Source organism: Cuculus canorus, chromosome 24, assembly GCF_017976375.1.
Source record: "Cuculus canorus isolate bCucCan1 chromosome 24, bCucCan1.pri, whole genome shotgun sequence".
NCBI lineage: Eukaryota > Metazoa > Chordata > Aves > Cuculiformes > Cuculidae > Cuculus > Cuculus canorus.
Window position 1 is genome coordinate 1,386,406 of NC_071424.1, and position 12,606 is coordinate 1,399,011.

The window sequence follows — 12,606 nt, forward strand, 5'->3', positions numbered from 1 at the left end:
TTCTGTTCTGTAAGTAATGACTGGCAGGTTATTTTGTTCCATTTCAATGTGAGGACCTCAGATCTTCTCCCTTCCCTGGGGATGCATGCATGCAATGCCCTCAATTCTCCTGACCTGGATCCATGCCCGCTGGGCTCTGGTGACACTGAGCACAGCATCCATGCGCTGGTGCTCATTTGCAGCCCTGGGAACAACTTGCAAGAACAAACCAGAGGCTTTACTCATTCGGACGTCTTTATTAGCAAAAATAAAAGATTTCTTTTCATACAGATAAACCTGCAAAAGTTCATCGCAGTGACAGAAGCCGTGGCCACGGCACAGTGCGCCACCATCGCGACCCACCCGGGGACGGAGCTGCTGATGCTCTTGGCTCTGGAGCCATCCTTGCTGCTTCTACAACACCCGAGTCAAGGTGTTCGGTAAAAAGATGAGGACAGAGTTGGCTCAACGAGAGCTTAATGTGTCCTGGTAAGAAGCTTCATTTGGATTTTACAGTGTTTGGCTCTCAGGTTGCCCTCGAGCTGATGGCACTGGTTTGCTTTCAGTAGGAAGAGTGGCCCACGGAGCAGCATTCCTTGCTCGAGGACAACCAGTTCTGTGCGGGCAGGATGCCAGCAGGAACGCCCTTCTGTCACCGTAAGTGTACAAATAGAATACATCGAGTATAAATAACTTCTCTTCAGTGATAACTTACAGAGCAAACACCACACTGACGCCACACTGATCCATCATACCAACGTCCTAAGGCTTCTAAATACTAGAAGCAAATGCCTTCTAAATACTAGAAGCAAATGATGGCATTTTCCTCCGGCTCAGCATCCTGTAGCACACAGGAGACTGGGACAGGGAGGGAGGGGAGCCCTGAAATCAGCTGCTGTGGGGGGCACCGGAGCCGCATTCCCTGCAATGTTCATCTGCTGCGGCTCCTCGGGCACGCGGTTGGGCAGAACCTGAACCCCAATATCGTCAGTGCTGCCTGCAGCTGTCGGAATTTGAATGCAAATTACCCAAGCCACCTTAAAATGGTGGTGAATTAAATACCCTCTAACTTAGAAAAAGAAAGAAAAACAAAAAAACCCAGATACAACAGCAAATAAAACCCAATCAAAGACTGGAACATTGCAAGAGTGACCTTTGAAAGTGCAGAGTGGCTGACCCAGCAGCTCTGGAAGTCAGTCTTTAGGAACATTTAAGTTCTATTAGAACCAAACATTTCATTTCTACTGCTATTATATTCATTAATCTGGATTTAAATATATAGGCTGAAATCTGGAGGTGGGGTTAACTGATCTATTGCTGTGGCACGATTGTGTGGGAGCTCAGGACCTCCTCCACACTGCTTTTCATACACAGGAGGAAAATATGCACTTAGTTACATTTATAATTGGTTTTGTCAGTGCCATAGGATAATTTTCAGTGTCTAATTCCAACTGCAGAACCAGAGACAGTGGTATAGTTATGCATAAAAATATTGGATTGCATAAATAAATAGAGGGAACAGGACTCGAGGAGAGCGGTCATTTGCTTAACATTAAAAATTAAATTAAAATTAATTAGAATTAAACTTTGCAGAACTCAGAGCTGGAATTGCCTCTGACCAGGCATCCGTGCTCAGCGAAACTGCACTCTGGAAAAGTTCTGCTTATTATCTACTCCTGAGAAGAACGCTGCTTTGGGCGTTTTGAAGCTGTGAATAAAATATCACTATCATAAACAGCATTAAAATATTGACCAATAAATAGTATTTTACAAGCCCACCCCACTTTTCAAACTATTGTAAACATAAACACTGAGGTATTAGAAGTAATAAATATTAACTTCAGTTGTGGAAAAAAAAAACCCACAACCCTTTAAATACAATACTGAATTTAAAGGGATTGACCCCTAATTCTTGACCTGAACCCTACGATAATTTAATCTCTTGTGAATTCTTGCAGCAGAAAGTGATTTCTGAAAACACAGCAGGATTTGGTGTGAAAGATGCCGCCCTGTGGGTGTTCTCACTTCTTTCTCTTCATCAGCAGGTACTCCTCGATGTAGTTGATGAAGATGTCAAACTCCCCCATGGCCTTGTAGATTCCATTCTCGCTCATCTGCAGGCGGAAGCCAAGTCCGTTTAAGTCTGAATGTGGCGCTAGAGGTGATGTACAAGCTCTAGACTCATTCTCCTTCCACCGACACCTCCTGCCTCTCCGCCCAACCCCACAGGGGAGTGCTCTGGCTGCTCCTTCAAGCACCGCTCTCTGGACCGCTCTGCCTTAGGTACTTATGTAATGAAAGACCTTTTTGGACTCTCTTCTCTGCCCTAATTTGAAGCTGGCAGTAAAATCCCCTGCCTCGCCTGGGATGATGCATTCCCAACCCCAGCGCAGCCACAAGAGAGGGGACCTTACCTTATCGAACGTCTCCTTAATGTGCTTTACAGTTTTGCTCCTCTTTTCGCATGAGAAGAATTTGTGCTGCAACGGGATAAGAGCAACGGCTTCAACCACATGAGTTTCCTTCCCGGGATGCTTGACAGCGGCTCTCCCTCCATCCTGCCCATCATCACTGCTGTTCCACCACCTTCCCCTTCCCTAAATGCAGACTTGGGACTCTCTGGGACAACAACTGCGTCTGCTTTGCAGCGTACACCGATGAGAGAAGCACGGTAGGAGCCGAGCCTGGATGCTGACCCCTTTCCCAGCCCCATGTCCCGTGCCATCAGCCAGGGCTCGGCGAGGGCAGCCCTGCTCTCTGCCCTGGGCAGGGTTTGTCGGGTCTGACTCAGCCTGCAGCAGCTGAAGAGGTCACCGAGTGGTTTCCAGAGGCATCTTCGCAGAGCCACACTGCTGCGGTCCCCAGGTAAGGGACAGACCCTTCACCCTCCCTCCTCTTATCTCTTCAGCCAGACTCTGTTGGGTAAGGTTGGCTGCAGATAAGTGGTGCTCCTAAACAGAGACTCTGAATCATCATTATTTAACTGATGAGAGAAGGAACTAGGGGAAACTCCATCCTTATAGGGTCTGCCTACCAGGACCCCTCCTTCTCCGCACCATCCAGACAACCCTGCTCCTGCCCCCAGCTCCTGGGGAGACCCAGCACCCGCTCCCCACCCTGCTGCCGGTCTGGCACCGGCTCTGCCTCACTGGAGCACTGATTTCATCCCCATCCCATGCTGTGGAGCCCCACTCACACAGCGCCTCATGGTTGTCTTCAGGCTCAGCAATAGGTTGCCCAGTTCGCCCATGCTCTGCTGGTGGTGCGTGCTGGTCCTTATGGCGCTGGGCAAGACCTCTTCCATGTAGAAGCGCATCATCTCCGACACCGACTGGCAGCCAAAGGTCCCCTGGGGCGAGAGGAGGTAACGCGTGGGTGTTTTTGAAGATCAGAAATCACGGTGGTGGTCAGAGCGCTGGTGGCGTGTTAGCCCCGATCACTGCGGCTGTGATGTGCCACAGAGACACGTGACACCGCTTGGCTGGAGAGCGGTCCTTGTGTGTCATTAGGAAACGCCCCGATTTACAATCTACTTCCTTTCTTACAAAACACTGACCAGAGGATGAAGAAAGATAAGGGCTTATTAGGTGAGAATTATTAGGTGAGAATTACAATTCTTACCTTAAATTCATCCAATAGGTCAGAGCTGAGCAACTGGATGCTGAGTTCATCATCTTTTGATTGCTGTAGAAGGATAGAATGGAAACGTGAGCTTTGCTTGCACAGGCAGCGAGCACTGCTTTGCTCTTTGCCCTATCAAGCGATTGTTTTGCCTGTTGACATTTATGGTCTCGCTGAAGCGAAGGGGAAGAGCACCCAGCACGCTTGTGTGCACGGCGGGAACACCAGATGCAGGAGTCACCACTTCTCTGGTCCATCGTCTTGCAGTGCGAGTACTGCCAGGTCAAGACAGTGAGAAAATGAGATCATGATCTTTGGTACCATTGATTTCGTTCACGTGAAACTCCTCCCGCTGCTGCGAGCGCTGCACGCTGGCTGCAGAGGGTGTTTCTGTAGGAGCGTTTGTTGCAAACTGCAGTGCTCTTCGGAGGGGTGTCGAGGGTCTGGCAGCCCCTGGCAGCGAGGTATCCACCCCGGCCGGGCTGCCCGCGGGCTCACCAGGGCAGGAGGGCTCCATCCCCGGGGTTTTGTTATCTCTGTCAGTCCCAGTCACTGGGGAGGAGGGATCTGCAGAGAGGGTTTGTTCTTGTGGTGCCTCTGTTGCACCATCAGCTCTGGATGAGCAGATAGCTGCAGCGGGGTGGACTTGGCTAGAACATCACCCCACTCCACCACAGTACCAAAACTTTCCCGAGAGGTTGAAAATATTCCTTCCCACCATTAACTGGGAGACAGCAAACTTTAAATCTAAAGCCTTGTCTGTGTTCATTTGATACTAAATACGAGCCATGATATTAGCTCAAGATTTATCTGAAGAATTATCTTGGTTTATTGCTAAAGCACAAATTAGAGCAGCGGCACAGGTGTGACCAACCATCTCTGTCGGTACTGATGCAATGAGAAATGCTCGGAGTATATCTCGTACTGCTTTTGCAAAGCAGCGACTTTGTAGAGGCACCACAGCAATTGCTACTCACTGTAGCGTTTTGCCAGTCATAAAATACCATGTTCAGGCTTTTGTGGTTCTTTCATAGCAAAAGTCTGTAGCAAAAGATTTCCCTTTTCAGCTAGTGTTGACTTCTGTGAGGCTGGACCTCGTTGCCCTGAAGAAGAGACAATTTCCTTCCTATGAATTCAGTGAATAGTTCAGCCTGCAACGTTTAGGGGGAAGCCTGGCTAACGAGGTTCACAAAGATTCATTACGAAATCTCTTGGGTTCATTATACCAGGAAGAAAACCCTTTGCATGCTGCTTCTCAGCTATCAATGAAACCGAACTTCTCTTGCTCATCCCCAGCTCAACAGCACAGTACATAAACATTTCTGCCGGGAGGAAACTGCCTGACCCCTCATCCGAAATCACGGAGCAGCAAAATGAGAAGGAGGAAAGAGGGGATGGGTTATACTCACAAAATAATCCTTAATTTCCTCAAACTTGACCCTCAGCTCTCTGAGCTTTGCAGGCAGGAGCTCGGAGAAGTGGAGGCAGCTGGGTTCCAGAGGCGAGGACCTGGCGGGCAGGGTGCTGGCAGCCAGGAGCAGCAGGAGCAGCGCCGAGCAGGTTTGCATGCTGAGGCGATGAAGGTCCAGCTCTGCTGAATTTCACAGGAGGGCAATAAGCAGATCTGTAGCCTTCACCTTGATGGAGCCCCTCATTTATACTCTCAAAACATCGCTCCATTTCCTCTCCCCATTTCCTGACGAGCAATATTGGGCTTTTAAGTCATTCATTGAACCCAAATGTCACTTGGGTTTCCCGTCAACTTGGGTTTCCTGTTCTCTTGACCCCCCTCCTCTCCTCACACCCCATCAAATCTTTTGTGCTTAGACCATGCATTTTTTTTTTCATCACTTGCTTCTTGTAAATTTAAATGTGGCTAAAGATGAAAACTTCAGCTGTAATGCAGAGAAGAAAAGGTGCTGTGTGAGGTTGCTTCTGCATTCTCACAGTTACTTTTTATTTTTAGATGAGTGCCCTCTTGTTAAGGGAAAAAAAGTGTTTCTATTTTTACACCTCCATATCAAACCCACGCTTAGGATCCCCAGCACCAGGTATAATTCACTAGCATGACTTTCAATGAACCTGCACAAATACATCTTCTCCTCCGGCATTCTAATGTTATACTGCAAATGCACATAATTAAATAAATCTTAATTTTTAACTGTTTTTTCAGTTGACGATACACCTGCTGAAGTTCGTGTGAATTCTCACTGCCTATTTCAAGCCCGAAAACTGTGACCCCAACATTTAGCCGGTGGTGGCCTGACTGCAAATGGAATTAGTTCTGTGATGTGTGGGGATGCTGTGGAGGAGCCCACCTGAGCTGGGAGTGATGGAGAAGTCCAGTCCGTCTGGGATGCGATGGAGAATTCCAGCCTGGCTGGGATGCGATGGAGAAATCCAGCCTGGCTGGGATGCGATGGAGAAGTCCAGCCCGTCTGGGATGCGATGGAGGAGCTCAGTCCTGCTGGGATGCGTTGCTGCTCAGGGCTTGTGATGGGAGTAGGGTTTGTGCCATGGGAGCCACTATTTTCACATCGTTGAGTAGTGTTAAAATGTATAAGCAGGTTGTGAACATTGGTGCGTCTGACTCTTTAACCCTGTTCCGTTTCCTAGAAATGAGCACCAATTCCATCCAGCCATCCCAGCACTGGCTCTCCGAACGGGGTGTACTGTCCTAACTGAGACTTATTGTCCCAGCTTTGATAAAATGACCATCTTGGAGCTGAAGATAATGCCTCTGACGTCTCTCATTTTCCGCTTTCCTCTCACCCTTTCTTTCTATGCATATGTTTGTACACACACCGCTTGCTTCCTTGTGATAAAGATTTCACCGACACTAACTGTTCACATAACAGGTTTGGGAATCTGTTATCCAAGAAAGAGAAAGTGAAGATCAATTTAGCCTTTCTGACGCGGAAGTCTTTTCTCTGAGAGCTCCCATGTTGTTTTGAAATAGCCTTTTCTTCCCACCCTGCCTCCAATACATCGCTTTGGACAAACCACTTCAATTCTCTTTACTTCACTGCATCGAAACTCTTTTAAGTTGAGTTTCCAAGCGTCTCCTGAGGAACTTGTTGCAAAACAAAAAAAAGCTGGAAACCCGTATATTTAGATTTTTTTAAAGTGTTTTTTTTTAGCAGCAAAGGAGAGGAATGTCTGGTGTACGCAGGTATGAGTAAGAGTAAAGGGGATGAACCATTCATTGGTAATGGAAGAGTTTGATGTGAGGACAATGTGGGATTTCGTGTTCTGATTCGGTTTGCTTTTGTTGTTGATGTTGTCTCTTCCAAGGGCGACGGGGAAGCCTGCTCCCGGTGAATCACTGCAGGCGCACTCGTTTATCTGAATCACAGCCTGTGTTGAGTATTTAGTGACCTGTTTTTCTTCCCCTGCTCTAACGCAGCAGTGTGGTTTTTCCTCTTGACCGCCAGCAGAAGCTATGTGAAAGGAGAAGACTGAGCAGCAGCAGGTGGCTAAGACAAAACTGAGTCATTTTAAACTCAATCCACTTCCATTGGTAGGATCCCTCCTTTCTCTGCTTTCCCTCTTGGCTCCCACCCTGGGGGACTTTTTTGCTGATTTTGGATTAACTTGAATCCACCACGGGGTCAATAAAACTTCACTGCCAAGACCTGGATGGCTGCTTAACTTTCATCAGAGCACAAGAGCGTGTCCAGAGAAGGGGAACGGAGCTGGTGAAGGGGCTGGAGAACAAGTCTTACTATGAGCAGCTGAGGGAACTGGGATCGTTGAGCCTGGAGAAAAGGAGGCTGAGGGGAGACCTCATTACTCTCTCTGCAATTACCTGAGATTGTGGTGTGGTGGGTGCTGGGCTCTTCTCCCCAGTAACAAGCGATAGGATGAGAGGAAATGGCCTCAAGTTGTGTCAGGGGAGGTTTAGATTGCATAGCAGGAGAAATTACTTTACTGAAAGGGTTGTCAAGGAGGAGTCTTCACTCCACTCCATTTGGTGAAGGATGCAGTCACAGACTTGCTGCAAACCAGGTCCCCTGCAGCAGAAGGGTCACTCTCAGCCTCAGCTTTAGGTTTAGGTGCTGGTATTTTTGTGCAAGACAAAACTAAGGGTCTTTAGGCACATAGCAATCTCCTTCAACACCAGCAGGAGCTGGCACAGCACCGTCACGGGGCTGGGAGCCCTCCATTCTTCCTGCCTAGCAGCTGAGCACTTCTTTCCAAACTTCTCTTATTTTAGCAGTCGGCAGGTCTCCATGAAGTCATTTCAGTTTGACATCCCGAGTGTGCAGAGCAGTTCTCACTCTTGTGCAATTCCCTCCTCCCTGTTTTGGAACCTGGTTTGTATTGGTTTGTTTTTTTTTTTGGTTCGAGCGGAAGCCGCATGTGTCCATTCCACAAAGGAAACTGTGGCTTGCGCACGGATGATACCCACCGTGTTTACCTGTATTTCCTCTGCCGTGTCAGAGATCTTGACAGTGCAGTTTCGCTCTGACTCATTCTTGCTTACTGCTATGGAAATGCATTGACTCTGCAGTACTACAAAGCAGTCGCGTGAATGAATAAAGCACCTTTTCCTAAAGAGTGTCCGGGGGACGTGGGAGTATTTCTAAACCTTTAGGAAACAGCTTTCATCTTTGCCAAGAAGATCGTGTCAGAAAGGGAAGGGTGTTACACAAAAGCCGTTCAGACACTTTTACCCCACCTCCCACCAACTTCTCAGGGCTGCATGTTCTCGAGAAATACTCTGCAGGACAGCAGAATTGTGTTTCTGCAGTAAATCGGAGGCATTTAGGTAAACTGAGCCAGAGAGGTGCGTACATCGGCCTCGGTGGTCTCCAGAGGTCCCATCCTCTGGAGCAGGGTGGTTTTTCTTATTAAAGAGGCTTCCTATGTCTTAGCTTTCCTTATATTGGCATCTTTATCCCCAGGCAAGTTTTTCCATTTTTTGCCTTCTTGGTCTCTCATTGCTTTTGGACAGAGGAACGTTGTGTATTTTATAGAATCACAGAGTCATTAAGGTTGGGAAAGACCTCTAAGCTCCTCCAGTCCAACCATCAGCCCAACCCCACCGTCCCTACTAAACCATATCCTGAAGTGCCACATCTGCATGTTTTTGAACCCCTCCAGGCACGGAGGCTCCACCACTGCCCTGGGCAGCCTCTGCCAGGGTTGACACTCTTCCAGTAAAGAATTTTTTCCCAATATCCAGCCTAAACCCACCTGGTGCAACCTGAGGCAATTTTATTTCATCCTATTACTTGGGAGAAGACTCTATGCACTGTCTATTCTAGATACAGCTTGGAGAACCCCCTTGATTTTCAGGCTATCATCACAGTGTTTATCTTTCTTTTCTTTTCTTTTCTTTTCTTTTCTTTTCTTTTCTTTTCTTTTCTTTTCTTTTCTTTTCTTTTCTTTTCTTTTCTTTTCTTTTCTTTTCTTTTCTTTTCTTTTCTTTTCTTTTCTTTTCTTTTCTTTTTTCTCCTTTCCTTTCCTTTCCTTTCCTTTCCTTTCCTTTCCTTTCCTTTCCTTTCCTTTCCTTTCCTTTCCTTTCCTTTCCTTTCCTTTCCTTTCCTTTCCTTTCCTTTCCTTTCCTTTCCTTTCCTTTCCTTTCCTTTCCTTTCCTTTCCTTTCCTTTCCTTTCCTTTCCTTTCCTTTCCTTTCCTTTCCTTTCCTTTCCTTTCCTTTCCTTTCCTTTCCTTTCCTTTCCTCTTCTCTTCTCTCCTCTCCTCTCCTCTCCTCTCCTCTCCTCTCCTCTCCTCTCCTCTCCTCTCTTCTCTTCTCTTCTCTTCTCTTCTCTTCTCTTCTCTTCTCTTCTCTTCTCTTCTCTTCTCTTCTCCTCTCCTCTCTTCTCTTCTCTTCTCTTCTCCTCTCCTCTCTTCTCTTCTCTTCTCTTCTCTTCTCTTCTCTTCTCTTCTCTTCTCTTCTCTTCTCTTCTCTTTTCTTCTTCTCTCTTCTTCTCTCTTCTTCTCTTTTCTTTTCTTTTCTTTTCTTTTCTTTTCTTTTCTTTTCTTTTCTTTTCTTTTCTTTTCTTTTCTTTTCTCTTCTAATTCCCTATTTCTCATCCTTTCAGATTTGGGAGATCTGCTGTCAGTGACGCTCTGGGGGAAACGAAGACTTGGCCTTTCATTCGCGCTGTATGAAGAACAGTTTGAAGCAATGGTGTTTGATCTCTCGGCGGCCCCATTGCTGATGACTAACAGTTCCTGATGAGGGAAGCATAAAGTGGACTACCTTTTTTTTTTTTTTTCTCAAGATATGTTTTTGCTGGCAAGGCATGACGTCGGATTTTTTTTTCACTTCTGGAAATCTGCTTTCTAGCACCCTTGTCAGAATTTCAAGAGTGACTCATAACGACCTCAACAGGTAAATCCCAAATTACTCTTTGGAAATTTAACCAATGTCATTGTTTTTGTCTTGTAAAATCAAAGTGTCTGGAAATAGGTTACTAATTATGAACAGGAGACATTATTGTGACGTCTAGTGTGACTCCTCATATGACACATAGAGAGCCTTACATAAGGTCCAGAACTTCCACTCGATCTAAATCAGCTGGAATCTTGACCTAAAAGCATCAAGTAATGGAGATTTCCTCTGATCTGTCCACTCAGCATTTCAGTGATTGACTTAATTGAGAAATATTTGTACTTTTTAGTTGCACTCATAAAACTCCCAATATTTAGAACCCCTCCTGCTTGGGAAGGGCTCTGGATCAGGGAGGGCAGGGATAGGATGAGGGGGAATGGTTTTCAGCTGAAAGAGGGGAGATTGAGATGAGATCTGAGGGAGAAATGTTTTGCTGTGAGGGTGGGGAGGCCCTGGCCCAGGTTGCCCAGAGTAGTGGTGCTGCCCCATCCCTGGAGGGGTTCCAGGCCAGGTTGGATGGGGCTCGGAGCCCCTGATCCAGTGGGAGGTGTCCCTGCCCATGGCAGGGGGTGGGACTGGATGGGCTTTGAGGACCCTTCCAACCCAAACTGTTCCATGATGCTATAATTTGGAAGTCTGCTGCAGCCTAGAAGGCAGATAGGGAATAACATCCCCATTTAATATCCTGCCCTGGGATTTCAGGGTGCTCTCTGTCAGCCCAGAAGAGAGAGCTGCACTCTTTTCCCCACGTTGCAGGCACTTGGCCGTTTTGTACTGCTCTGCAAGGGTTGTGCAGAGTCGTGGGTGTGGTTGGTGCTGCATCCATACCCTCTCGTCTCTGGGTCTTCTGATGAATCATAGAATCATGGAATAGTTTGAGTTGGAAGGCACCATAAAGATCACCCAGTTCCAACCCCCCTGTGATGGGCAGGGACACCTCCCACTGGATCAGGCTGCCCAAGGCAGTCAATGAGCCCATTGACGCAGCATCAAGCCATCTTCTAGGCAAAGGCATAGTTGCACTCGATGATCCAGTGGGTCCTTTCCAACCTGGTGATTCTATGATCCAAAGGATGCTGCCCTCATCTACGCAAGGCTACTTCCCACCTAGCAGGGCAGCAGGTACAAATAAAGGTGTTATTACCTTTCTTCTCTTTTCTTATCTTAAGGAAATAAGTTGCTGGCGGGGATTTTCCAATGCTCACAGCAATGTCCTGGTTTTGTCCTTATAGAAACCGATGAGATCTTGGCGCTGGCATTTCAGGAGGTGAGGAACGTGTGCTCTGAGTAATCAGGGAGGATGAACGAGGCTTTCTCAGAAAAAAAAGGGTATGTTTGCAGTGAAGCTGAGAAAGTAAAACTATGCATAATCAGTCCAATATATGGTCAGTCTTGACTTACCCAAACACCTCCTACATGGCCATCTTTCTTCAGTGTGGGTCTTCTGGAGAATATTGTCTTTGTCAGGTTTTAGCGTCACCACCAGGACCAGTAAACCAAATACAAACTATTAATAGAGATGAATGGTCATAAGACAGAAACTGATTATCACGGTTTGAGAAATCAGATACTGTAAACCAGCTACTCAGCAGTGCAACGTGACCGGCGGGGTGAATTATGGGGGGCAACTTCACTCTCTTTCCACGGCGGCATCCGACCCTTGGCCTGAAGCCAAATATCAGGCTGGAGCACTCGGTCGGTGGAGTTTTTGGGGTGGTTTTTTTTTTTTTGTAGTTTTGTATGGTGCGGAACAGCTCACGCCGTGCGTTGAGAAATCCCGGACTTTCTTTTCCACTCCCCAGCAGCCAAGTAAGCGCGTGCCGCAGCTGGCGATGCCGCACGTGATGGTGGGTCGTCCCCAGTGCTGCGAGGGATGCTGCAGCATCCTCGGTGCTGCCAGGGGATTTCCTGTGTGTCCCTGCTCAGCTCCAAAACCATTCGCGTGATAACGTGATGGCCCTGGGACTCCCCTGCGAGCCATTCCGTACAGGCTGAAGGCTGTGCTCTGAGCTGGTTCTTTACTCAACCAGAAAAGCAAGATTGACGGGTGTGCAAAGCTCTATTCAAATCTAACGTTTCGGTGGCCCTCTGAGAGGGCCAAGGGAACAAGTTTTATGATGCAGATTCCCAGAATAAATAGCCCAAAGGCTGCTGCTGAAATGAAATTTTTTCATAGAAAAATGCAATAGCACAGAATTGCTGGAAGGTTTTCTTTGTGTTGAATTTGTCTGCTTTAAGTGGAGGAATTTCTGTCAGCGCAGGGTGTGTGTCCCGCAGTGCCATGAGTAAAAGGAGGAAGAACGATCTTAGCTCGACCTCACTTACGTAAGCAGAGATTTTTTTATTAAAAACTGATCCTTCAGATGTGCTTTACAGAGGTTGAAGGCTTTAAAAGTTGTCAGAGAATTATAGAAACATAAAATCATGGAATGGGTTGGGTTGGAAGGGACCTCAAAGCCCATCCAGTCCCACCCCTGCCATGGGCAGGGACACCTCCCACTGGATCAGGGGCTCCGAGCCCCATCCAACCTGGCCTGGAACCCCTCCAGGGATGGGGCAGCCACCACTGCTCTGGGCAGCATCCCTAGGAGCCTCCTGAGGCTATTGACATGCATTTACTCTTTCTCATTAGTCTTGTTCAGATGAAACCAGGACCTCAAAAGA

At 47.3% G+C, this 12,606-nt stretch overlaps 1 protein-coding gene across 1 annotated transcript; it reads right to left on the minus strand.

The window, feature by feature from the left end:
- Positions 1 to 285: 285 nt before the first annotated feature.
- Positions 286 to 5,605, minus strand: IL10 (interleukin 10). The gene is made up of 5 exons (XM_009563855.2): positions 5,010 to 5,605; positions 3,601 to 3,663; positions 3,176 to 3,328; positions 2,394 to 2,459; positions 286 to 2,093 (listed from the first exon to the last, which is right to left on the minus strand). The coding sequence occupies exons 1-5, from the start codon at positions 5,166 to 5,168 to the stop codon at positions 2,001 to 2,003; spliced, it is 534 nt and encodes a 177-aa protein (XP_009562150.2). The 5' UTR covers positions 5,169 to 5,605; the 3' UTR covers positions 286 to 2,000.
- Positions 5,606 to 12,606: the final 7,001 nt, after the last annotated feature.

What these genes read in the sequence shown, in the direction of transcription:
- IL10 (XM_009563855.2), bottom strand. Translation starts at nt 5,168, where the DNA reads ATGCAAACCTGCTCGGCGCTGCTCCTGCTGCTCCTGGCTGCCAGCACC. An exon ending in AGGAAATTAAGGATTATTTT is followed by an intron (nt 3,664 to 5,009) that starts GTGAGTATAACC and finishes ATCCTTCTACAG; the next exon opens with CAATCAAAAGATGATGAACT. An exon ending in ACCTATTGGATGAATTTAAG is followed by an intron (nt 3,329 to 3,600) that starts GTAAGAATTGTA and finishes CTCTCGCCCCAG; the next exon opens with GGGACCTTTGGCTGCCAGTC.